The 25,179-nt window shown below is 37.0% G+C and overlaps 4 protein-coding genes across 4 annotated transcripts; 3 read left to right on the top strand and 1 right to left on the bottom strand.

Annotated features, from left to right (window-relative positions):
* Positions 1–3,744: 3,744 nt before the first annotated feature.
* On the bottom strand, positions 3,745–5,944 carry LOC144655687 (neuropeptide FF receptor 2-like). The gene has a single exon (XM_078515986.1). It carries the CDS (start codon positions 5,727–5,729, stop codon positions 4,701–4,703), a length of 1,029 nt encoding a protein of 342 aa, XP_078372112.1. The 5' UTR covers positions 5,730–5,944; the 3' UTR covers positions 3,745–4,700.
* Positions 5,945–7,816: 1,872 nt separating this feature from the next.
* Positions 7,817–14,273, top strand: LOC144655664 (neuropeptide FF receptor 2-like). Its single transcript, XM_078515960.1, has 2 exons — positions 7,817–7,938; positions 12,521–14,273. Exon 2 carries the CDS (start codon positions 12,605–12,607, stop codon positions 13,760–13,762), a length of 1,158 nt encoding a protein of 385 aa, XP_078372086.1. The 5' UTR covers positions 7,817–7,938; positions 12,521–12,604; the 3' UTR covers positions 13,763–14,273.
* A 3,278-nt stretch (positions 14,274–17,551) lies between these two features.
* On the top strand, positions 17,552–18,791 carry LOC144655677 (QRFP-like peptide receptor). The gene has a single exon (XM_078515973.1). It carries the CDS (start codon positions 17,570–17,572, stop codon positions 18,617–18,619), a length of 1,050 nt encoding a protein of 349 aa, XP_078372099.1. The 5' UTR covers positions 17,552–17,569; the 3' UTR covers positions 18,620–18,791.
* Positions 18,792–21,355: 2,564 nt separating this feature from the next.
* On the top strand, positions 21,356–23,246 carry LOC144655679 (endonuclease domain-containing 1 protein-like). Its single transcript, XM_078515976.1, has 3 exons — positions 21,356–21,413; positions 21,491–21,826; positions 22,136–23,246. Exons 1-3 carry the CDS (start codon positions 21,392–21,394, stop codon positions 22,819–22,821), a joined length of 1,044 nt encoding a protein of 347 aa, XP_078372102.1. The 5' UTR covers positions 21,356–21,391; the 3' UTR covers positions 22,822–23,246.
* Positions 23,247–25,179: the final 1,933 nt, after the last annotated feature.

Below are 25,179 nucleotides of genomic sequence, written 5' to 3'. Positions count from 1 at the left end.
TGAAACGGTCTGGAAAACTTTATCACTTGCAAGCTTCATCAACTTGATGTTCCCGGTGAGTGTTCATCAACGCTTCCTTGAGCATGCTTCCATACTCCATTAGAATATACACAGGAATAAAAAGCTCCGTAGTCAAAACAATTGTGTGACCCGTTTGTATGGTTTAGGTTCAGAGATTTAAAACATTTGTTTTTGATAAATGAATACGAAGTGGCTACAGCTGTAGAACTTGATCAGTTTTCAAATTTTGCATTAACTGCCCTGAAAAGATTAAAGAACATTTTATTTATATTAATCTTGTAACACAGCCTGTTAAAATCTCCTTGCATCGCTAAGTGTAAAGAAAAATCCCTTAACTAACAAACTTCAGCGATGTACTTATGCTGATAAAAAAAGTACTAATGTTCTTTGTGATGCATTTGTTTTATTCAAAACGTGAGACATACATTTTCGCTCCTGTTTCAGTGGAGACTGTCATTCCTGTTTTGCGCGTTCTAAAACGTGCACTTTGTTTATCACTCTGAAAATGTATCGAAGCATGCAATAAATACCTTCTTGAATGATCTTATATTGAACTTATAGTTTTCTTCAGTTGTGTTTTTCTCGTAAAAATGCTACAGGATAAGGCTTACGCTTGAAAATTAATATAGTTGGTTATAGATTCGGTGAGTCCAGCCCTGCTTTATGTTTCCTCATGTGACGCAGAAAGAATATCAGAAAAAAAGACTTCAATATAGTTAAAAAAAGCTGGGGTATTGTTTCATTAGAGTGAATTCGTGTAACCCGTTTTTCATATGATAATGAGTGCTGTTAAATGTTAATGTGGAAGAACAATAGATTTTCTTGTTTTGTTTACATAATAGCATGCGTATCTATGTCCCTGATATGCCAAACAAAGACATTTTCTTCAACTCTTTTTATTTATTGAACAAGGTGGGAGTGAATCTGTCCGTTCAAGAGTCCAATCTGGCAGGAAAACCATGATATGGTTAAAAGATACTTACAAAACAACAACAGATAAGTTAAAAAAAATGCTTCAAACAATTATATATTAAACAAGTGCTAAAAACGAAGTAAAAACAAAAATTCTGAAAGTTGTGCTTTGAAATGAATAAATGCTGCCTGGTGTGTACGGGGCATACGTATTACATCCTGGTATGTACACAAATTAGAATTTTAAGAACAGTTTATTTCATCGCACGTAATTTTCTATTGTTTCTCCTCGTTAGTATTTAACAACACTCATTTGCATATAAAAAACGAGTTACACGAATTCACTCTATTGTATTGATAAATTTATAATTTTAATTTTATCAATTATTGGAAGGTCATTTTAGCTTTCTTTTATTACAGTTTTTGTTAAAAGTGTTCTTTAAGTCACTTTAAATCACTTTTAAAATAGATCTTATAGTAATCCCCCTTTTTTTAGTTTGAGTCTTATAGGCGAAGTATATTAAGCACTTATTGGATGAGGTTGAGCTTGATATCGTGAATTATCAAAACTAAGGCCTGTGTTATCTGCCGAAGCCGAAGGCTGAGGCGGATAACACAGACACGAGGTTTTGATAATTCACGATATCATGCGAAAACCGAATTCAATAATTGTTTTATTTTACGTTTTCAAACAATTTGCCATCACTTTTTCTAGCGTCGGCGTAAAACTTCGTCAGAGCATTGACCAAAGCGGTTTTATCTTGGGGTTCCTCCAGGATCTTCTCCCTCAAATAATCATTCAGAATGTTTACACTTGTTTTTTTGTTGTTCTCTTGGTGTTTTTAGAATCTTTATTCTCGATCGAAACTTTCGATTCCTCTTCGGAAACGGAGGCGAATCTCTCAGCCATATTTTCAAACGTTTGACAGCACTACACGGACGAGGACTTGGGAACTAGGCGGACTTTGAACAGACTGTTAATTGAACTCGACATGATAACCCAATATCTGCTGCAGATATTGGGTTATTTCGTCAAGTTCACATGCTACTGTATATTGACTGAATGCTCTTGACCAATCACACGTTTCAAAGTAATTCTAATGTATAATAATAATCGTTGTTTGAAACCGCTCTAAGGAAATTTGTTTGGGAAATGTCGTTAAATATCTTCATCGAAAAGCTCAAATTTCTAAGTATCGTGCAACTGGAAATGACAAAAGTGTGTGATAGTGTATTCTAAAAGAAAACGAGATTCTGTCCGCAGAGGCTGTTTGTTCTCATGTTCAAGAAAAGCAAGAGAAGATCAAGAGCGAGAAGAACATGAACAAGAGGAAAAACAACGTCTTTTAATTTTCACTTATTTCCTACAGTGTTTTTATTTTCATGGTTTTCACAGTGACGATAAAAACTCCCATCTCAAAGTGGTCTCGTGTGTCTATTTGATGACGATGTTTACTGCTCCTCTATACCGCCATTTACTTTCTCCCCAATTTCATAACACTTACCTATATAAAGCCCACTGAATCTTCCTTAAACGAGCTTAGCGCTGCTCTCTTATAAGCTTAGAACTTCCTATGAAAACTATTCTTAATAGCATTGCTGTGTACTCTTTTTAAGGAATTATATGCATTTGCTCAGTAACAAAATCTAAGGATTCTCAAATTTTTTAAATGTTCTTTACGATAGTAAATAATTTTACTTTGTCCCATGCTCGTGTCATGTTGAATACTTCATCTTCATTATTTATTACCGAGCTTAAAATTTACCATCTTTATTTTTTACTATAAACTTGATGAATTCGACATTGCTGATCCTAGCAGTATGCAGGACGCGTGTCACATATCAACCTAGTAAATGGCCTAAGCTCACAACGAGTCTCTCGTAGCTCAGTTGGTTAGGGCGCCCAACCGGTATCTGGGAGGACATGGGTTCGATTCCCGTCGAGGACTCAGAATTTTTCTTTGTCCCATGCTCGTGTCATGTTGAATACTTCATCTTCGTTCTTTACGATGTTGTCTTAGACAATAAGTATTCATAACGATGACGTCTAAGCCAGTTTACAAATTTTAGTTTTATTTTCTTTTATAGTAGACTTAAAATATATTTACCATCTTTATTTTTTACTATAAACTTGATGAATTCGACATTGCTGATCCTAGCAGTATGCAGGACGCGTGTCACATATCAACCTAGTAAATGGCCTAAGCTCACAACGAGTCTCTCGTAGCTCACCTGGTTAGGGCGCCCAACCGGTATCTGGGAGGACATGGGTTCGATTCCCGTCGGGGAATTTTTCTTTGTCCCATGCTCGTGTCATGTTGAATACTTCATCTTCGTTCTTTACGATGTTGTCTTAGACAATAAGTATTCATAACGATGACGTCTAAGCCAGTTTAAAAGTTTTAGTTTTATTTTCTTTTATAGTAGACTTAAAATATATTTAAGGTGAAGCAAAAATATACCCTGGGGCCTCTTAGCCAAAGGCGACCTCTGCAACTTTAATCACTTAATCAATTAACGATATTAGCAAATGGAACTCGTAAGGTACTCGTTCTTGAAAAGCCTGTCCTTACATTCGGCGCATGCTAAACAAAAGTGCTATCACACATTTGACTCACTAAAAACAAGTTGCCTTGAAATTTCGTCACACGAGAAAAAGTTGACAAAGTTCCTACCTTGGTATATTTAATTCGGTTCTGTCGCGCATTTTATGGTTTCATATGCATGAAATGATTTACGATGCCATGCGTTACGTTTTTGTTTGACTTTATATTTTAATCTTCTATTGATAACAGTTTTTATAAATTATTGTCAAAGCTGATGGAGTAACCCTATTTAAATAAAGGCTTTTCTTCTTCATCATCATGCATATTTGATTCACTTATACAAGTTCCCTTGAAATTTCGTCATGTGTGGAAGCGTTGATAAAGTTCCTTCCTTGGTATTTAAACAGGTCCATTGTCTACTTTGTGATTTCCTTTACAAGAAAGAATGACTTCAGATGTCATATTCTGTGTTTTGCTTTAAATATATGCAGTTAATCGAAAGAAAATTAAACTAATTTTCCCATGTACAGTATTTGATACTGAATTCGCAGGTGAAAAGGCGGAATATGTTCTTGAACGTTAACTATCGTCAACCGTTTTATATTAATTTTACTAAGGCTAAAAGATCTTTCAAGGCTTTAAAGAACAAACTAGCAATACATTCAATGCGGGACACATAACAATGTAATGCACAAGCAGCTCAAGCAGTAAGTCTTGAAATTTTGTCTTGAGCTTTTATCGTCAATCGTTTTTCCTTTTTTTGATGTTAATATTAAAGGAAATGCAAACGGTAGACAAAACAAAAATTATGAAACCGTTTGATGTTTTGATCTGACTGTACATGGCTTACGACCCGGGAAAGATCAAATTGTTTTAAAAGGGCGAAAACGACAAAAGTCAACTCTTCTCTTTTTCATTCTGACGCGCTAATTTTGACATTTGTCTTGGAATATTTCCTTTTGAGGCAAAACATACTATTATCAGCAAAAGTTTAGTGATACATAAGCAAGTAAAAATCAACGATAAAATTGAACGACGTTGAAAATGGTGTCAAGACGACTCCGAAACATCGTCAAATTTTAACGTTGATTTTTACTTGATAAACATACTATTAGCCTCGTTATCTCGGTCCATGCTGTTAAGTGCTGGATCCTTGACGTCTCCCCTTGTTTTACAGCCCGAGTACTCCGTCAGTAGGCCATACCATGCTAGAATTCGGTCTCATTCGGTCTCTTTTTGACAACTTCTGGATGACAAATTCAATTTTGAACGTAAACTGGCTAAACGTTCTCGAATGCGGTAGTTTCTCACAAAAATGAAGCAAATGACAGGATTAACAGTACAATATGCAACAGCCAAAACAAGTGCAGCCTCAGAATAGACGGAATAAACAAGGCTACATTTTGGGATTTTTTCAGGAGCAAAAAGAATTATGAGCTGTTGGACATTAAATGGAGCCCAGCACACTGCAAATGCAATGACAATTGTTACCGCCATTCTTAATACTCTCAATTCTTCCTTCTTCTTGTTCTTCTCTCTTTGCCTGTAAGATCGATGCAGTGAAAGTTTATCTGTTTTGTAGAAGAGCGTCCACAGGATAATGCTGTACAAAATGGTTATTAAAGTGAATGGCAAAATGACAACTACTACAAATAACGCGGTATAGTATCGACTGTGTGTGAGTTCGTGGTCAAATGCTGGCTCCCAGTTTGTTTTACAGTCTCCTGACTCCGTCAACCTAAATGTGTAAAAGTATGGTGCATGGATCCCCATAGCTATGATCCACACAATGAGAATGGCGTTGAAACGAAGCTTTGAGGAGATCTGACGAACAGTGAACGGGAAGACGACGGCCAAGAATCTTTCAACTGTGATCATGACCAGGGAATGAGTTGACACCGACAGGGAGACATCTGTGAGAAAGTTGGAGATCTTGCACAGAATGGAACCAAGGACTCCTTGAACGAGAAAGGCTTCAGATCCTGTTATCTCGGATACTATCAGGCGAGGGATAAGACAAACTGGAATGAAGAGATCAGACATGGCCATGTTGATAACGAACACGTCAATTGTTTTCTTCATTGACTTTGTTCTGAAGAAAATAAGAACAAGAAGAAAATTTCCCAGCAGTGAGACTATGGCGATGACACTATATATCGACACTTTGGTAATAGTTGATACAGGAGTGTTGATGGCTACTGAGCAAAGGGAATCCGTAGAGTTGTAAGTAACTTTCACAGTGTTATTCATCTTGATCTTTGCAAAACAGCCTCTAAGGCTAAGTTTATATTTATAATTTTGGAGACAGGTGCAAGTCCTTCACCAACGTAATTTTATTCATCTTTTGTAGACTCATACATACATTGTAGACATACTCACGTATGGTATTATTACAGTAGTATCCCGATTTCTCGAAACTTCAGGGGAAACGAAAATTACTTCGAGAAATCTGGGGTAAAATTACAGAGAAGTACTATCCTAGGGAAAACGAAAACCGGAAAGAGAAGGTTCGAGAATTCGGGGTTATACTGTCAGTATTTAAAATTTTGGTGACAGGTGCAAGTTCTTCCCCATCGTATTATTATTCAGCTTTTAGACTCAATTAAGTTGTTTATTATATAGCAGACATACCGACGTATGGTCGATTGACTGAAATAAACATGAAAACCACGAAACAATCTTGGCATCAGACAGTTTCTCTGTTTATGGAACCAATTTTCATTTCCCTTGGATAGTACTTCTCTGTTTTTTAGACCCGATTTCTCGAAACACCCAATTTCACGAAGAACTTGTCGTTTCCCCTGGAGGTTCGAGAAATCAAAATTCTACTGTACCATCGTACAGTAAAATCGTAAAGTGTTGCGGTTTTGTTGCCGTGCACATTAACTATAAACAAGAAATAATAAGGTTAGGTCGTTTGTGAAGTTTGACGGAGATAGCTCAAATGGCGAGAACAAGAATGATTCAGAATTGAAAGTTTAATATTAAATGGATTAATTAATTTTGACTAGCTGCTTTAAAAACCCTTAAGGGGAAGTTAAACATTTCGTTTTTTTAATCATGGACAATAATTACCTGTCAAAGAAATGTCGTCTTTAAAAATGTCAATAATAAATAATGAATATACTTGAATGATCGGTTAGAAAGTTTACATCACGTTTTTAAAAGGTGAGGTATAAGAAATAAAGGAACAGTTCAAAATACATAGGAAATAAAAGAAATTGAGCAAAAAATACAAAATATGAGAACCTCAAGAAAATTAAGGCATGGGCCTTACAATTTTTGCTCTAAAAAAATTAGGGGATGGTCTATCTTCTGAGGCTCTCATCGCTGACAACCTAAACCTGTGACAGGCTAATAAGTTTGTAATGAATGAAATAAAAGACTTAACCAAATTGCCAATGGTATTTAGCTTAAAAAAAACTATTTGGGGACACTACATTGACATTGACATTGCAAATTGCATTGACGCATGCAAATTAAGTCACGTGACCTGTTACGGATTCAAAATTGGAAAAACCTGTTTGAACAAAAATAGAAACAGTTTACTCCAACCGCCATTTTATTTTACTGCTACCAGATAGATCGAAATGGAAAAAAAAAAAGATCTGTGCTTGGCCTTTGTTAATTGTTTCAATAAATACCTGACCAACAGGGGTGTCCCTAGAGGAGGCTTCTAGGGGTTCTGGATCCACACCCCAACCTTTTGAGTTGCAAATATTACAAATGATGAGCCGAGTTGTGAACATAATTCTTTAGAAGTTCAAGAAAAGGGCAGAAAAAAATACAATGAGAACCGCGAGTTTCTTCAAGAAAACACGTGCGTCCTAGAGGCTGACCTAAAAAAAAAGACCTTTTCAAAAAAAAACTAACTAAAAACAACAACAGCATGGAACGATCATATTTTCTGCGTTAGACTACCCAGTCCTCTCTCAACATTGTGGTCAAAGAACAGTTCTTTCAAATGTCGATAAACAAAGCAAAGGGAGGACAGTAAATTATTTGCCAAAATACTTAGCATTTTTGAGAATAAAAGAAAGCACGAAACTAATAATTATCTGTGCTTCTTAAACAAATATTACTTAGCTCACTAATATTACTTAACTTTCTTGAGACAAATCGAGACAAATATTTAACATTTTTATAGAGAGATAGTATGAACCTTTTCTTTGTTTATTGTATTTAAAAAGAAATTGACTGAGATAGGTTTTGCTTGGATTATTATTAATGTCTATTGCCCAGGGGCGCTCTTTAAACTGCCAAAACAACATGCATGACCAAACATATCTTTATTTATTTCAAACCTAACTATGATCCGACAATTGATAGCATTAAGAGATGCTGGATGCAGAATAACGCATTTTGAAACAAGAATCAAGGGACCGTCTCTAACTTCGTAACACCACAACACAAGATAGCTACAAGATGCCCCACTTTGGGTCTCCAAGCTGAACAAACTGTAAGTGAAAGATTTGGTTGACGAAGCAGTTCATCGCATTCGCAATTTGAAGTGTTTTGTTAATTAAGCTCACGGCTTCTGCTGTCTGATGCGAGGTGTTTATATGTTATTGGTACGGCATAGGAGTTTCAAAAGAACTCTCATGGGTTAGTTAAACATGTTTTGTTAGACAAGTTTGTTTAGATCGTGAATTTCTATACACAATTTGCATAAGGGATGTTTTCCTGTTCACAGACATACGGAACAGTGATCAAGACAACAGAACAAATTCTTTGCATTTATGTTAAATAAAACAGAGAACAGTTTAACTTGCTTCGATTCTGTCATCTGTTTTTTTTTTTGCAGTGGAGGGCTTTTAGTTTTAAAAAGACTGCCAGGTATACACAGCAGTTATAGTCGAAAGCCTGTATTGTAAAATTCGGTTTTGAAGTGTGTCAGACATAAAAGCATATACAGTGTGTCGAGTATATACTAATTAATTACCGCGCGTGTGGTCTTTCTCATGATATGAGTGCATTGCTATGACCATAGCGCACACAAATTATAATTTCTAACAACCACAGCGGAGTCAAATTGAGGGCAAAGTTAAATGCGAAAACCACAGGGGAGAAAAGTTATGATTAAAAACAAAGGTGCTAAAGCCACAGCGGGGACAAATTTCATTCTTCTTGATGTATTTTTAGAAGGATACCTGTGATCTTGGAGGTCTTCGAGCTGTATCGGCCACCATGTGAAAAATAGTGTTACCTTCTTTTCCTTTCCTATTTGATTACTATACTGTGATGTGACCTGCTTTGCATTGCTTTGCTTTGTCTTCGACAAATCATAAGAAAAAATGCCAAAACTAGAGTGAGGGAAAAATGAAAAAAAAAAATGTGAGAAACAAAGCGGAGACAGTTATAAGAACAAAACTACGTAGAAGATACCATAATAAGAGGGACAAATTACAACGACAAAAATACGACAACCACAGCAAAGGCAAACTATTAAAACAAGGTACAAAAAACCACACCGGAGACAAATTATAGGAGCATAACCACCGGAACCATAGCAGAAAAAAGATCATGTAATAAAACAAAGTTACGAGAAGCACAGACGTGATAACACTTATAATCACATAAGAAGTTATTAAAATAAGAAAACCAAAACGGAAACATATTACACAGCCGAGGTTCCTTTGTGGAAAGGGTGACACTTGTGCTGATTAGGGTTAGCTTAGCCGCCGTTTACCGCAGTGCGACCTAGACAGGGTGGGATTACTGGGTGGCCAAGTTGCCTACCGCTTTCGGAGCAATCAAAACATCACAAAAAGATGTGCAAATTGTAACGTTGTCCTATATACAGTGAATTTCCGTCAAGGGGACAACTCCCGTAAACTGATATTTGGTCATGGTACCAGCCACATAAAAACAACTTTACATAGGCAAACATCTCTCCTAAATGAAGGTTCACCAGACTGTATAAGGATCGATGCTATAATTGTAGTCATCTCAGCTCCCAAACAGTCAACTTTTATATTTTTTTCGATGTCATTTTATGACTATAGTTGACCTTTAACCTTTATCTATTTTGTGGAGCTGCAACGTTGCCATTTTATTCATTGCGTTTTGGGGCTTTCCGTATCAGTATTGAGGTTCTCTGTTACGACTTTGCTTTGAGCCATGTGACTTTAAACGGAAAGCAATAAACACTCTGACTAACAGTGGCAGCTGCACACCTATTCTTGTCCATTAGTTCTGAATATAAAGGACAGGAAAACAGTTTTTAGCGCGCCCTCACTTATAGAGCATTTTCTAAAACGAAATACAAAATGTGTTTGATCGGCACACTGAATGAGGTGATAATTTTCTTACCAATGGGGCGAAACTGGAAGTTAGGTTGTTTAAGAAAGGAACAGCTTGGAATTATATTGGCAAAACGAATGACTAGGTAACAGAGCATAATTATCCACTTATTACACATGGCCGAATAAAAGAGCGAGTAAGGGCTTCATTGCCAGTCATTTTAACTTCTTTTTCTTATTTTACCACTGTATATATCAAAATTTTTGAGGCTTTAGGTAATTAAAAATCTAAGAAGCTAAATATTATGTTTGCAGGTGCATTAGACAAATTTCATAGAAGAGACGCGTTGTTATAAAAACATTTTATAACCCGAAATGCAGCCTTTGAACATTGCTTCTTTGGGCGTGGTCAGGGAACTGAGACCCTTGTAACATTAATTTTTGCGCGCGCTCATTGGACAAAACGCATCACGTGGTACAAAATCGGACGACGGGTATCAGCGAATATACCCCGTCCGATTTGATATCCGTCGCCCGATTTTGTAGGCAGGCACAAAACAAACGAATGAAGTCACCTTACTCAATTCTAACTTTTAATGAAATCACAGAGTTAAAAATCACGTAAACCAATCAACTTACATTTGTTTCAACCACAGTTAAGCCGGGTTTATTACGTAGGTTTTTCCTATAAATTTACTGGCGGTGAAGCGCGTTGTAGAAATAAATCGGAGGGTTACAAAATAAATAAACCCCTTTTTGGCTTGCTAGTATATTGGAGGATAATGCCCTTGGCTGAAAGATTGTCCTCAAAATTTCACAGTTGCCCTCGAAGCTTCGCTTCTCGGCCAACTGTTCATTTTTCGACAATCTTTCAGCCTCGGGCAATATCCTCCATTATACCAGCCGCCTGAAGGGGTTTATTTACAGTTTATTTCATCGAGTGAATCCGAAGTTTAAGCAATAAAACGGGACAAAACAAACACTACGTACGTAAAAGAAAGATGTCTGTACTTTTGTTTAATCGTTGGTGACTTTTGAACAGTTGTGTGATTCCTCTCGAAATGAGCAGCTCCGGGCAGAAGAGAACTGAATAATGTTTGGACTATTTGGTCAATCGATCTGACTGAGTTTTTCATGGCCACGTGCGATCTCCGCAACCACCTTGTTTAAATATTAGAGTTACGTAGTTTTATTAAGCAATAGACCACACTTTCTTGGGCTTTACTGGCGTAATAAAGCCACGCGAGATGTTGGGAGAACACGAGAAAAGCTTGTAAATCTCGAGCCGCAGGCGAGTGATTTACAAGCTTTTCAATTGTTCTCCCAACATCCCAAGTGTCTTTATTACGCCAGTAAAGCCCTAGAAAGTGTGGTCTATTGCTTTTATGAAATAGCTATAGAAAACGTTCTTCAAAGAAATAGGAATCTGTTTTATTTTTCGTGATCAAAATGACGCGGTAAACCAATCACAGCGGCCGAAAGAATAAATCACAGGTTCAGCTCCACACACAAAATCCACAAATCGACGCGACAAAAACGTTTAAAAGTTCTTTTAAAGCTATGAAAGTCATAAGAAAGGAAAGGAAAAAGGCAAACTGTCACGGTATAAAATGTATTCAACGATTTTAAAGTTCTTTGACGTGGAAATCTAGCAAATTGTGGCCGGAGTCATTCACCGCGAAAGTAAAAGCAGGTAAAAGACTGCACGAAAACTTTGCAAGTTTACAAACTTCACAGACTGACGAAGATATTGAGAATAAAGGTTAGTTCCACAAACACTGCTTTAGAAATTTGTTCTGAATTTTTTCCGTATTCTTTCGTTTTCGCCGAATAACAGACTTAATTTAAGCGCGTACAAGAACTCAGTGTGAGGTTCTGCCATCAAAATAATTCTAGTTCATCGCGACAAATTTGATCAGTTTTAATTCTTTTCAAATAACATTTCCGAGTTAATGTTGAATGGAACTATATCCATATTTTTCCAGTCCAGTGAAAGCAGACCTGTTCATTCTGTTTTTTTCTTACTCAGTCAGTGTTTGCCTCTGCGTTTTCGTTTCAGTCATTCTCTAGTTCCTTTGCCCAATTTTGTGATCCACCCTTAGTACATTTTCATAATGATCATTTACGATAATCATATAACCTCCGTTTTAACCATAATATAGACCAAAAGAATACATTCAACTAACGTTAATTCTTGGTCCTTATGCGTAATCGAGCGTAATGCGGCCATGTCGGGACAGAAGCGGGACTTTACCGGTACAATACTAGTACATAGGTTTTTGACCAATCAGAGCGCGCGTAGTATCTGAGTGATTTTATAATTGTAAATAGTAACTAAAAAGCCCTGTGGGGAGTTTACTATTAAAGTTATAATTCTTATTCTTAATTCTAATGCCTTGAAAACCATCTCTTGAAAATATTTTCGGTCCGGAAGCCTTGGTAGTTTACTTGCAAAATTCTCAGTTTTTTAAACATCCAGGACTTGGAGTAATTTCTTTCAAATGAGCGAAAATTTCATTCAGCAAACACCGCCATGTTTACTTGCCTGGATGGCAAAGTAGGCATGGCTTGGTAGCCAAGGTTTGCAATGCTATATTCACCGCCTAGCGCGGTGAATATAGCGCCATAGTCCGAGTTTCTCGACCAATCAGAATCTCCCATTCTTGAATTCACCTCTGGAAATTATACTAAACTCCCTTATTCCAGCCTTTCCTAAGCTTCGTAGGCTCATAATTACACACCAAGTTGCTACGCATCTAACAATACCTTGTTCTAATATTTTTATTTCTATAATTGCAGGCAGAGTAAGTTGATACAAAAACATCGCGACACCGAAGTCTAGGGGTTAACAATTAAAAACAGTTGTAGCAACGAGGAGAATAAATGGCATCTGAACTGAACACATCTGTCGCTCCTCCAAACGCTTCAGCCTACATAATACCAAGAGATGATTCACCCTTCTACGTCGAACCACCAGCTCTCAAGATATTTCGCTTTGTAATCTACGCCGTTATCATCGTGTTTGCTCTGGTGGGCAATGTGGCTGTATGTATAATTTCCACACGCAGTCGTCGCCTTCAGACTAGTACGTATTGCTTGGTAATGAACTTAGCAGTTTCCGACATTGGATCTATACTGTGTCTTCCATTCCTGTTACCAGAACTCTACATTGGAAACTGGCTGATGGGAGAAGCCATGTGCAAACTTCTTAAACCAAGTGTGGTTATGTTCAACTTCGTGACAACGAACACGCTGGTAGCCATTGCGTGCGATCGTTTTCGCGCCGTTGTGTTCCCGTTCGTATCACGACCGTCGAAATCGGAAATAAGACTTATCATAGCGTTGTTATGGCTGATAGCCTTCCTATTTTCTCTGCCTTCGTATGGAGCTATGACAGTAGTCATCTATCCAGATAACCCTGACATCTACTACTGCATGGATATTTTTTCAGACGACTTAACAAAAGATACTTTATATCGTCGCATTTACACAATAACAATGTATACTCTGCAAGCCCTTCTTCCTGTACTTGATATTTCGGTGCTGAGCCTGAAAATCACAGCCACTTTGAAGCATATTCGTCTTATACCACTCGCCCTCAGACCCACACGGTCAAGCTCTCTAAACTCCACGCCCAGCGCGAGCCCGCATTCCTCGATTGTTAATTTAAACAAACTGAACATGAATCCCACAGGCGCGCTACGGAGACAGATGATGGAGAAAAAGTTTCTTAGAATGCTAATGACAGTGTTGCTTGTATTTGTGCTCTGTTATCTTCCGTTCCAAACGCTGTACCTCATTTACGAGTTCAATCCAGATTTGGGCTATTTTACTTTCATGCAACCGTTATCAGAATACTTTTACCTGATTGTGTGGTTGCCCAACGCCCTTAATCCGATCTGCTACGGTTGCTTGAACGAACATTACAAGCGAGCCTTTAAAGCGCTGATTTTTAGACCTCGTAAGTACTTTCAGTCACTGAAGTCTCGGCATAGTTTTTCCTATTCTGCCACGGCCATCAATGGAATTAAAATCCGTTGAAAAACACGCAGTAGAAAAGGATAACAGCGCTTTAGTTTGCCCTCTCTCCTTCAAGAAATGTACCGTAGTAGAGGGGCAAAGGAACATCTACGATACATTCGTACTCAGCATTCGTTCAGATAAACTATTACTCAGTCGCTTTTCAAGGGATTCTATCCTTGCCACCATGGTTACTATAAAGAAGGCTGAACAATAATGTATTTGAATGGCACCATATTTGCCGGAACTGTGCGTAGTGTCACGTGAAGACTAGGTCATCACATGCAATAAAGTGACTTGCAATGAAGCCTTGAAACACTGAAAGCAAATCAATTGAATGGTTTCTCTTGCTGTAGCATTTTGTCAATTTTTAAATTTTGCATCAACTGTAAAGGGTTAGGCTTAGAAGAACATCAAAGAACGTATTTTATATTAACCTCGTACTGTAGCCTGTTAAAAAATCATTGCATTGCTAAGCTTAAAGAAAAAAATCCCTCGACTAACAAGCTCTAGGGATGTATGTATGCTGATAATTAAAAGACCTACAAAAAAGATCAGTGTTAATTTTTGATGAATTAGTTTTATTCAAAACAAAGGAAATAGAAAATACCTTTTTCACGTGTGCTCAAACGCAACTTTGTTATCACTTTGAAAATTAACCCTTTAAAGTTTGCGATAATGCCGTAGTAATCTATTATTTTATATAGGTTTTTTGATCAGTTGTATATTTTTTTACGCTTAAATGCATGCAGGAAAAGGCTCGGCCCGAAAAATAAATATAAAATTGGCTGTAATTTTCTGTAAGACCAGCCCTGCTTATGTTTACTCATGTGACGCCTAAAAGATATTTGTTAGTTTATAAACCTCGGGTATTGTTTCATTTTATTGTTTTTAATTTATCATTTTAGTTTTTTTATTGAAAGGATATATCCTCCCTTTATTGCAATTTGCGGTAAACACACAACATTTTGACAGTATTCTGAAAGCCACTTACAATCACTTATGCTGTCGCCACGAAATAGATCTTATGGTAATGCACTAAATATATATGTTACTCTAGTGTTTTGTTAGTTTGAGTCTTAAAGGCAAAGTATATAAAACTTTGTTTGAAGCCACTCTAAGGACACTTGTTTGCCAAAATATCGTCGAATATCTTAATTGAAGGGATCCAATTTCTTAGTATTGTGCAACTGAAAATGACAAAAGAACACATTAAACTACTTCCTTTAGTATATTCCATGAGAAAACGAGACTGCCCGCAGTTGCTTTTGTTCTCATGTTCAAGAAAAGCAGAAGAAGAAAAACAAGTACAAGACGAACAACAACAAGAAGAACAAAAACAAGGACAAGACGAAAAACCAGTCTGAACAATACTGGGGAAAACGTTCTGAGAAATAAGAGCTTCTGATTTTTACTGTTTTACCTAGTGGTAAAATGTTTTCTCATTTTACGCCGAAAGAATATCAGAAAAAAAATTGTCGGTTTATAAACCTCGGCTATTGTTATAAACTGGAAATTTATAATAGCTATGACAGTCATATAAATTAAGTATGAAATAAGCATGGCAGTCAAATGTATTTTATGTTTTTTTTTTTAATGGAAATTGCTACATGTATGTCACGAGCCATTTTTTAGCATAAACAATAGAAAGAAACTTCGAAATAATAGTTGCCGGGAAAAAAAAGAAAAGAAAAATTACCAAGATTGGAGAAGATTGAATCGGTTGCAAACTACGAACTTGTATGATTTAGACTCATCTGCCATCTGTGCCGCTGTATTTTAATTGGATATTCAAAGCAAAAACTTAACACATTGCATCTTAAATATTTTTTGCAAATGAAATCATAAGAGTATGACATATAAATTACGTATGAAATTAAATATTTCATGGCTTTTAAGGTGGCAGTGCAACTCCAAACTCTCAGTGCTCTCTTGTGTCTAATCTTGATGACAAGTTTTAATGCTATTATTTACCTGCCTTAACTTCCCCCAACAGAACTATTTTGAAGAAATTGCAAGCATATGGTCTGTAACAAAAACAAAGAACTCTTAAATTTCCGAGTATTGTTTTTACATTGTTGTCTACCCTCATAGGAATAGTCTTCAAATTTTGATTTTCTTTTTATTCTCAGTTTCTTTTTCTTTTACATTCCTAAAATACATTTAAGATGAAGTAGCAACTACCCCGAGCCCTCTCAGCTAAACGTGACTCTCCAACCCCAATCATTCAACCACTTTAATAGCCAATTAGCAAAGGTACACTTTAAAAGCAATACGAAAAGTAAAGCGAAGCAAATGGAACACGCACTCATACTTGAAATGCTTGTCCTTGCTTCTAGCCCGTGCAGAAAAAGGACCATCATACATTTGATTCACTCAAACAAGTTGCCTTGAAAATTCGTCAAATGCTGCAAAGTTGAAAAAGTTCCGGATCCTTTCTTGGTATAATTATTCAAACCAGTTCTGTTGCGTATTTTATGATTTCATAAATTCATTTCAAAAATATTTAAGTTGCCATGTGTTCAGTTTTTGCTTTTTTAAGTTTTTGTTTTTTTGCTTTGATGACAGATGGCAGATGCGTCTAAATTATACAAGTTCTTAGTTAGCAACGGAATCAATCTTCCCCAATCTTGGTAATTTTTGTCCTTTTTTATGCAAACTATTATTTCGAAGTTTCTTTCCATTGTTAATGATAAAGAAATGACTCGTGACATAGCTTCCATTAAGAAACCATAAAATACATTTGACTGTCATACTTAACTTAATGCATTGTATACTAAGTTGTGTCAATGATCTTATGTTAGGGAGGTAGGTATATAAAGCTCAATTAAAGCACTCATGATAACAGGTGCACGTATTTCAAAAGATCGCTAAATAAAAGATATTGGGTTATGGTTTCAATTGTGCGTATTTTTAATATCTTTTGGGTGTTCAACTTAAAAGAGAAAACAAAACAAAAAATACTGAATGAAATTTATACTGCAGGCATAATCAGATAGGGCAGATACGTTCTATAAGATCCACGCGTATAGTTAAAAGGTCAGGATTTACTCTTAACACCTTTGTTTTGTTCAACGTTACAGATATTCACAGAAGATGACTTTCTGTTTTCCTGAAAATAAGTCAAGTGACAGTGCCAAATGTGCCCCCCCCCCCCCCCCCCCCCCCCAAAAAAAAAACCCGGAAAGTTCGTCAATTGGGAATGCCACTTTTAAATGGCTCTACAGTAAAGCAGGATTCCTTGATGGACTGAAATGGTCGAACGAAACTGAACGAATGCTAACAATTACATAAAATACATTTAAAACATTCAGACGTTTCAGAAGATAACCTCTTCTTCAGTGTTTTGTAGATGTCTCAATTAAAAACCCTCGTGCTTACGCAAGGACAAGTGCTTTAATGGTATTTTTAAAAGTACTGCTAAAGTTTCACTCATTTCTCTTGTCAATAAATTTGAGTCCTTTTAAAATGCTCGTTTTACAAACCCAACTTCATTGCTGTTTTTGTAGATGTCTCAAATGCAAACGCTCGAGCTTAAGCAAATACTGCTTTAATAGTATTTTAAAAGCACTCCTAACATACGTCTCACCATTTTTGTCAATTAACTTGAGTGCTTCGCAAAAAAATCCATTTTGTGACATTTGAATCGCCCTTTAAATAGACCCTTGAGCAAGGTTAATTAATTGTATTTTCCGATAAAAGGCTACCTGCGGTTTTTCATTACAACCATAAACCCGAAAACTAAAAGCACTTCACTGTGAATAAAAACGCGTCGATAGTTCCTCATCAAAGCATTCAGCTTTAGGAAATCCTACTGTGCAGATCAAGATGAATAACACCACAGAAGACGCAAATTTCACCAGCAATGCTACCGATACCTTCTGCTCAGTTGACATCAACACTCCCGCAGCAACTATTGCCAAAGTGTCCATATACAGTGTGATCGCCATTGTCTCGCTGCTGGGAAATTCTCTTCTTGTTCTTATCTTTTTTAGAACGAATTCAATGAAGAAAACAATTGACGTGTTCGTTATCAACATGGCCGTGTCTGATCTCTTCATTCCAGTTTGTCTTATCCCTCGCCTGATAGTATCCGAGATAACAGGATCTGACGTCTTCCTCGTTCAAGGAGTCCTTGGTTCGCTTCTGTGCAAGATCTCAAACTTTCTCACAGATGTTTCCCTGTCGGTGTCAACTCATTCCCTGGTCATGATCACAGTTGAAAGATTCTTGGCCGTCGTATTCCCGTTCACAGTTCGTCAGATCTCCTCAAAGCTTCGTTTCTACGCCATTCTCGTTGTGTGGATCATAGCTATGGGGATCCACGCACCATACTTTTACACATTTAGGCTGACGGAGTCAGGAGACTGTAAAACAAACTGGGAGCCAGCATTTGACCACGAACTCACACACAGTCGATACTATACCGCGTTATTTGTAGTAGTTGTCATTTTGCCTTTCACTTTAATAACCATCTTGTACAGTGTGATCCTGTGGACTCTTATCTTCAAAAAAGATGAGCTTTCAGTGCACAGATCTTACAGGCAAAGAGAGAAGATCGAGAAGAAGAACAAAGAATTAAGAGTGTTAAGAATGGCGGTAACAATTGTCATTGCATTTGCGGTGTGCTGGGCTCCATTTAATGTCCAACAGCTCATAATTCTTTTTGCTCCTGAAAAAATTCCAGAATGCAGTCTTCTTTATTCCATCTATTCTGAGACTGCACTTGTTTTGGCTGTTGCATATTGCACTATTAATCCTGTCATTTGCTTTATTTTTGTGAGAAACTACCGCTTACAAGAAAGTTTGGCTAGTTTACGATCGCAATTGAGTTTAACATCAATATCTAAAAGTAGCCAGAAAGAAACCGAACTTTAGAGCCAAGGCCAGATTAAACTAATATCTGTTTAAGCAGTGGTGTAGGTTTAAAATTTGATAGTTGGTTTATTGCTCTTGAATTCAAGACGATATAGGTCTGTCATGTATGTCTCACGATTCATCTACTGAACTAGTCGTATCCATGTGTTTTTATACCTACGTCACAATAATAATAAAGATAGAACGAGGAACAAAGACTGCTCTTAATTCTTATGTGTAAGTATTTGAAGTGCCCCAATAACTTTAAAACGCTTTTTGCGCCTCAAAAACAAGCAATCATGATAGCCCGCAAGGTCTAGCTTTTTTAGCTAGGTTTTTTAACCTGTCTTTCGATGGTCAAGGTTGTAAAAAGGAGTCTGACTATTTGATTTTGCCATTGCCATTTATCATTTAATTGCTATCATAAGGCTGTTCTACAAGAAACTTGGAGTTATGCTTGACAAAAAGCAGTTATTGAACTTGTGGAATAGTTTTAATGCTTTTACTTGTTTATTTAAGTTTAAAAGTACGTTTGCCATTAAAATAGCTTTCCTTTGATATTAAACCGGTTCAAAACGGAAATTTTGAGACGTTTGCTAACATTTTCCCTTAATTTACAGGAATTACAGCAGTTATTATTTTGTTATTTGCATAGCCAAAAAATTGTTTAAAATACGAATGTTTTCGATTTTTTTCCCTGTTGATGACTAAGTTTTAGTTGAAAAACGTTTGGCTTAATTTTTTAAAAAAAATAAATAATAATAACGATTTATTTGTAGTTTATCCACAAGTGGCTCTTCACCTACAAATACCTAAAACTAAACTTATATTACAACAATATAATAAAACCAAGACTAAGAAATTAAAACATATGATATTAAAATTTAACTAGTAACAGTTCTATTCATGGATGTATATATTGGTATCACATTCTAACCTAAGGTTTTCGTAGGAATTTTAAGATAATAAACAACATGTGTAACAATTTTTCGTAGAAGCAAAGAACTAGATAAACCAGAAAGCAAATATTGCCATGGGCTCCTGTCTGAAATAGTTTTTTTGTTCCTGAGCTAAGGAAATTATATTCTGAACTGTTTCTTGGGGAAACAGGGAGAGCATCAAATAGGTGTGCAGCTTTTTAAAGTTTTAAACCATTTTTTGGCCTTGTAAATGAATATTTTAATCAAAAGCGAATATCATGGACACAGCAGTTATTTTTTTCGTACTGTACTCAGTAAACTTCAGAAAAGTGCCGATTGTATTTTACTCCCGGGATTTTACTTTGAAGTCAAATTATCCGTAAGGGTGGTCGGGGAGATCGTGGCCCTCCTACTACCTTCCTGGCCTTCAATAGCTCATCTCCACTTTCCATTATTGAGCATCTTACAGAGATAGATGTTCGTTAAGAAAAGCGCAAAAAGGAAACTGAACTGGTCGAGCAAACGCTTGAGAAAACAGTACAACGATATTGACAGTCCATACAGAATCATCTGTATGATAGCGATAAGTTGTCGAAACTAACATATTTTAAAAGAAAGAAACAATAATATTTTGTTATTATCCTGAGACACATATCGGTAGCACAGTACACCGTTTCGCAAACGAGAAGAGCATCGCTGAAGATCCATCACTAGACATATCTGACTCCGGGTGCGAGGGTGAAATTATTGGAAACTTTATTAGGTCTTCAACCGATTTCAGCCTAACCCTAATCGTGTCGAAAGTGGAAATTGGCGCCTAATCGATCGAATAGTACATTTTTGGTAACGTCCCTTGCTGTCCTTTATGTCTAAAGATGACGAGCCTGATGAAAAGAGTAAAATACGTTTTTCTTTAAAAAGCCGTATTCAATTTTAGACCACATGCAGTCGTCTAATCTGGTCCACTTTCAGATCAAAACTGCTCAAAAAATATACGAATTGGTGCGACACACACCTTGGCTATATGGCTTATGTAGGGAAGTAATCCCTTTCCCCGGGAAGGGATGAGGGAACGTATGGGGTTTGGCATATGAGACATTTGACGTTTGAAGTGTTCCTTGCCTCAGTTCGACTAGACGAATTGTGGTGGTCTAATGGTTAGCGCCCCGGACTACGGGTCAAGGTGGTCCGAGTTCGAGCGCTGTATCTTCACAGTGAAAATAATATAGTTTACTATCTGTTGTCTCTTGTCCAATGGTTTGAAATGGGTGTCTTTTCATGCCTTTGATCCCTCTCAAATTTAAAGGGAAGTAACATTAGAACATTTTGAGTTTTCGAACTACAAAGCGTGGTTTTCGCAGTTGGCGGCACTCTGGTGGGATACTGGTGGCATTCCTCATGAGATAAATCATTTCAAACACGATCAATCAAGGTCAAAGTATCCCGGGGTTTCTGCACACCTGAACAGAACAAAACAAAAGAAGAAAGAAAAAGTAAAAGCCTAAATTTGATGTAAATAAAAAACGTAATTTTCTTTAGCTCGCGGTCATAGATAGCTTCCTCGAAGTATTGAAAAATAAACCTAAGCGAACATACATGCTACAATTGAATTTTGTCAGTTTCTGGGGAATACTGGTACTAAAAAGACTTTGTGAAATAGACCGAACAATTAGCCATCCGCAAAGCCATTATTCTTGATTAGAGAGCGTTCTCGAAGCATTCCAAACAAATGACTCACTTTGGTTCAGACATCAGCCTAGGAACTTGGGAGTGTAAAGTACAATTTCTCCAGTTCAGTTTCCCTTTCACGCATACCATCAAGATGAATATCCATTCTGTGCTATTTTTGTCATTGTTTATTTCGGCTGACTCGATGATGACCACACAAACTGGAGGTGAGAATCTAAAGCAATAGATGCTTATTATATTTTCATATTATTTATTTGATACATTTATATATTACCGAAAATAGGAGATACTGGTTTGAGTGACGATGCTACTAAAAAGCCCGAACATGAAAGCCAACTGGTCAGACTTCGCAGATCAGCAGTTTTTTCAACTATCCAGCCGTGTTACACACCCTTCTTTGTTGATGGCAAACCACCGTCTGGTTTCCGACTTGACCACACCAACATCAGATACATTTGTCAACGGGTTCCTGGTAATAGCTTGCTTAACTTCTATTCCACCATGTTTGATCTTAACTATGGAATTCCAATTTACTCAGCGTACGTTGTAAGAAAAGAACAAGTGGGTCATATTGGCGCGGTACAAAGAACTGGTGTCGACCTTTGGCGACAAGAAACAGGTAGGGTATTTGGGCCATACTGGCCTCGTGAGCAGGAAAGATCGATAGCGTAATATGTCTTAAAGCGAGGGATGGTTACTTAAATGCCACAAACATTGATTTTTGAAATTTTAACAAGTAACGGGATTGTCCATTTATATTGAAAAATTTTGTATTTTACCAAATTACAGCATCCATATAATAAGTAATCTACCTAGCTTAAAACGCCTTTCATGCACTATCTTTCGGAGTCTTGCGCTCTTCTTTGTACGTCTGATTGTCAAAATACTCTACAGTAAACGGAAAATTTATTCTTGTTATTTTCTAAAGGTATCACCTTTCAAGGAAGTGGCGATAAATACAGCGGCCAAAAAACCTATGCCAAAGGTCACCTACTTCCTGCGCAGACTTACTCCTTTACTGATAACCACATGCTTTCAACATTCACCTACACAAACGCTGTTCCACAGGTTAAGGGGTTCAACAGCGGAGTTTGGGCTCAGGATGAAAGGAACATAAGGAACTACGCTAAAAACAAATGCAGTAAGGAAGGTGGAGACTTGTATCTCATCACCGGCATCTCTGAAGCTCGAATTCAAATGGACACTAACTCGGGGAAACTCGTGGCGAACGTGGAAGCACTTAAATCTTTCCGTGGTAAAGGGGGTATAAAAATTCCCAACTCCATGTGGACGGCCGCATGTTGCGTAAATCCTGCAACCAAAGTCGTCAAAGGAGCCTTTGCTGTGATTGGGAACAATCTTAAGGATAAAAAACGAGTACTCAGGTCTCTTGTAACAGTGTCAGAGCTAGAAGCCTTCCTTCATGTTGGAGTTAACGGTTTCGGTGGAATATCCATCAAATTGTTTCCAGGAAATCCTGGATGTTCTGCTAAAAAAATTCATGTCAACACGTTCGCAGGTGTCTATAAATTGCGCTCTCTTTGTCAGAGAGAGGGGTACATCGGCAGCGTACATCGGCAAAACGGACAGAACTATTTTCGTCTGAACACATGAACACGCAATCTCTGACAAAGAGAGCGCAATTTATAAACACCTGCGAACGTGTAACCATTTACTTTTCATCCGTGATTTGTGTAATTTACCGGATAATTTAAACACTGACATTGCTCCACCTTCTATCAGTAATGACAAAGAATATTTCACCCATGTTGTCCGTGATAATACAACGGTATTAGACTGTGACCACAACTGGAATCTTCTTCTATACAAAGAGGCTTATTATATCAAACGCCTAGCACCTTCCCTAAACAATGGACTAAAATCCAGCAGAGAACTCTATCTATTCTCCTGAGTAAACTTATTGTTTTCGTCTCCTCACTCACAGTATTTAAGATCTAGCTTGTATGCTAATTTTATTAGTCTGATGATGGTATAGTTCATACCGAAATATAACAATCTATTTTCAAGATCTTCATTTGTGGTCTGAATTGTTGGACACTATGAACTTATTCGGATTATCCTTTGTCCTCTATGTACTGAAACTGTCATCAGGTACTGGGTTTTAGTGAACATTAGGTTGAATCAAAGTTATAGAATTTATCCAATAAGGTCCAAAGTGTACATTTTAAGATTAAACCTGGCAGGTTTTGCTAGGTCAAAAAAAAAAAGAAGAAAAAAGATCGAGTGACTCGATGCACTGAAAATGAAGATTATCGGCCCTTGCGATGAAATTCCACCACGTATATTGAAGATAATTTTCTCTCCAGATCCAGCAAAAACTGCCAGTTTGAAACTTTAAACGTACATTTTGGATCTTTTTGGAAAAACGTTATCACGTGGATTCAGCCTAATGTTCACTCCAACTCCAAAAAAAATCGTATTAGAAAGTAACACACAAGGCTTTAAAAATAAGGATTTTCGGACCGTTACGTTGAAATGCCACCACGTACATCAAAGCTTATTTTCTCTTCAGATCCAGCAAAACTTGCCAGTTTGAAACTTGAAACATACAGTTTGGGCCTTTTCGGAAAATATCATTCGTGGATTCAGCCTTATGTTTACTCTGGCCCATGGGCCCAAAAGAATCTAATAAAAAAGTGTCAAGTGGATACTGAAAATGAATATTATCGCCTTTGCGTTGAATAACCACCACGTATATTTATATATTTTATATTTATCTCTCCATATCAAGCAAAACCTGCCAGTTTAAAACTTGATTTGTACAGGTTGGGCCTTTGTGCAAAAATGCCATCACAAGGATTCAGCCTAACGTTCACTTCAGGTTCAAAAAAATCTAATAAAAAAATGTCACACAAGGCTTTGAAAATGAAGATTTTCGGACCCTTGCGTTGAAATGCCACCACGTATATTAAAGCTTATTTTCTCTCCAGATCCAGCAAAACCTACAAGTTTGTAACTTGAAACGTAAAGTTTAGGCCTTTTTGAAAAATGACATTACGTTGATTCAGCCTTATGTTCACTCCAGGTCCAAAAAAAATCTAATAAGAAAGTGTCACGTGAGGCACTGAAAATGAAGCTTATCGGCCCTTGCGTTGAAATACCACTACGTTTATGAAAGCTTTTTTATCTATATTTTGCAAACCATGATAGTTTAAAACTTGAAACGTACAGTTTGGGTCTGTTTGGAGAAATTCCATCACGTGGATTTAGCCTTATGTTCACTCCAGATTCAAAATAATGGAATAAGAAAGTGGTACATGAGCAACTGAAGATGACGAATTGTGCCCTTGTGTTGAAATACCACCACGTAGATAAAGGCCTATTTTCACTCCAGGTCCAGCTAAACTGACCAGTGTGAGACTTTGGGTGCTTTTGGAAACCACCATAAAGTGGATTCATCCTCCTATCCTTTTGAAAAAGCCGATTTGAAGCCCTTGTGTTGAACTACCACTACGTAGAGTAAAGCTTATTTTCACTCAAGATACCATCAAAACCGGCCAGTTTGAGACTTGAAGTGTACAGTTCAGGTCTTTTAGGAAAACCGCCATCACGTGAACTCATCCTAATTTTCACTCCAGGTAAAATAGAGTCGAATAAGAAAGTGCTATATGAGCCACTAAAAATGACGATTTTGGGCCCTTGATTAAAGCTTATTTTCAATCCAGATCCAGCAAAACCGGCCAGTTTGAGACTTGAAATGAACAGCTTGTGTCTTTTTTTTACAACCGCCATCATGTGGGTTCGTCCTAATTTTCACAACATGTAAAAAAAAAATCAGTAAGAAAGTGCTACATCAGCCACTGAAAATGACGATTATTGGCCTTGAATTTATTGTGATGAATTTATTTTGTGCCACGTAACTTAAAGATTATTTTCACTTTAGATCCAGCAAAACCGGCCTGTTTGAGACTTGAAATGTACATTTCGAATCCACCATCGCGTGGATTCGTC

The sequence above is a fragment of the Oculina patagonica genome, chromosome 5, assembly GCF_052425735.1.
Source record: "Oculina patagonica isolate OP01 chromosome 5, crgOcupat, whole genome shotgun sequence".
NCBI classification, from domain to species: Eukaryota; Metazoa; Cnidaria; class Anthozoa; order Scleractinia; family Oculinidae; genus Oculina; species Oculina patagonica.
This window is presented reverse-complemented; position numbering and strand designations above follow the sequence as displayed.

Coding starts and splice junctions, on each gene's coding strand:
- LOC144655687 (XM_078515986.1), bottom strand. CDS start 5,729: ATGAATAACACTGTGAAAGTTACTTACAACTCTACGGATTCCCTTTGC.
- LOC144655664 (XM_078515960.1), top strand. CDS start 12,605: ATGGCATCTGAACTGAACACATCTGTCGCTCCTCCAAACGCTTCAGCC.
- LOC144655677 (XM_078515973.1), top strand. CDS start 17,570: ATGAATAACACCACAGAAGACGCAAATTTCACCAGCAATGCTACCGAT.
- LOC144655679 (XM_078515976.1), top strand. CDS start 21,392: ATGATGACCACACAAACTGGAG. Junction 21,414..21,490: donor GATGACCACACAAACTGGAG/GTGAGAATCTAA, acceptor TACCGAAAATAG/GAGATACTGGTTTGAGTGAC. Junction 21,827..22,135: donor CCTTTGGCGACAAGAAACAG/GTAGGGTATTTG, acceptor TATTTTCTAAAG/GTATCACCTTTCAAGGAAGT.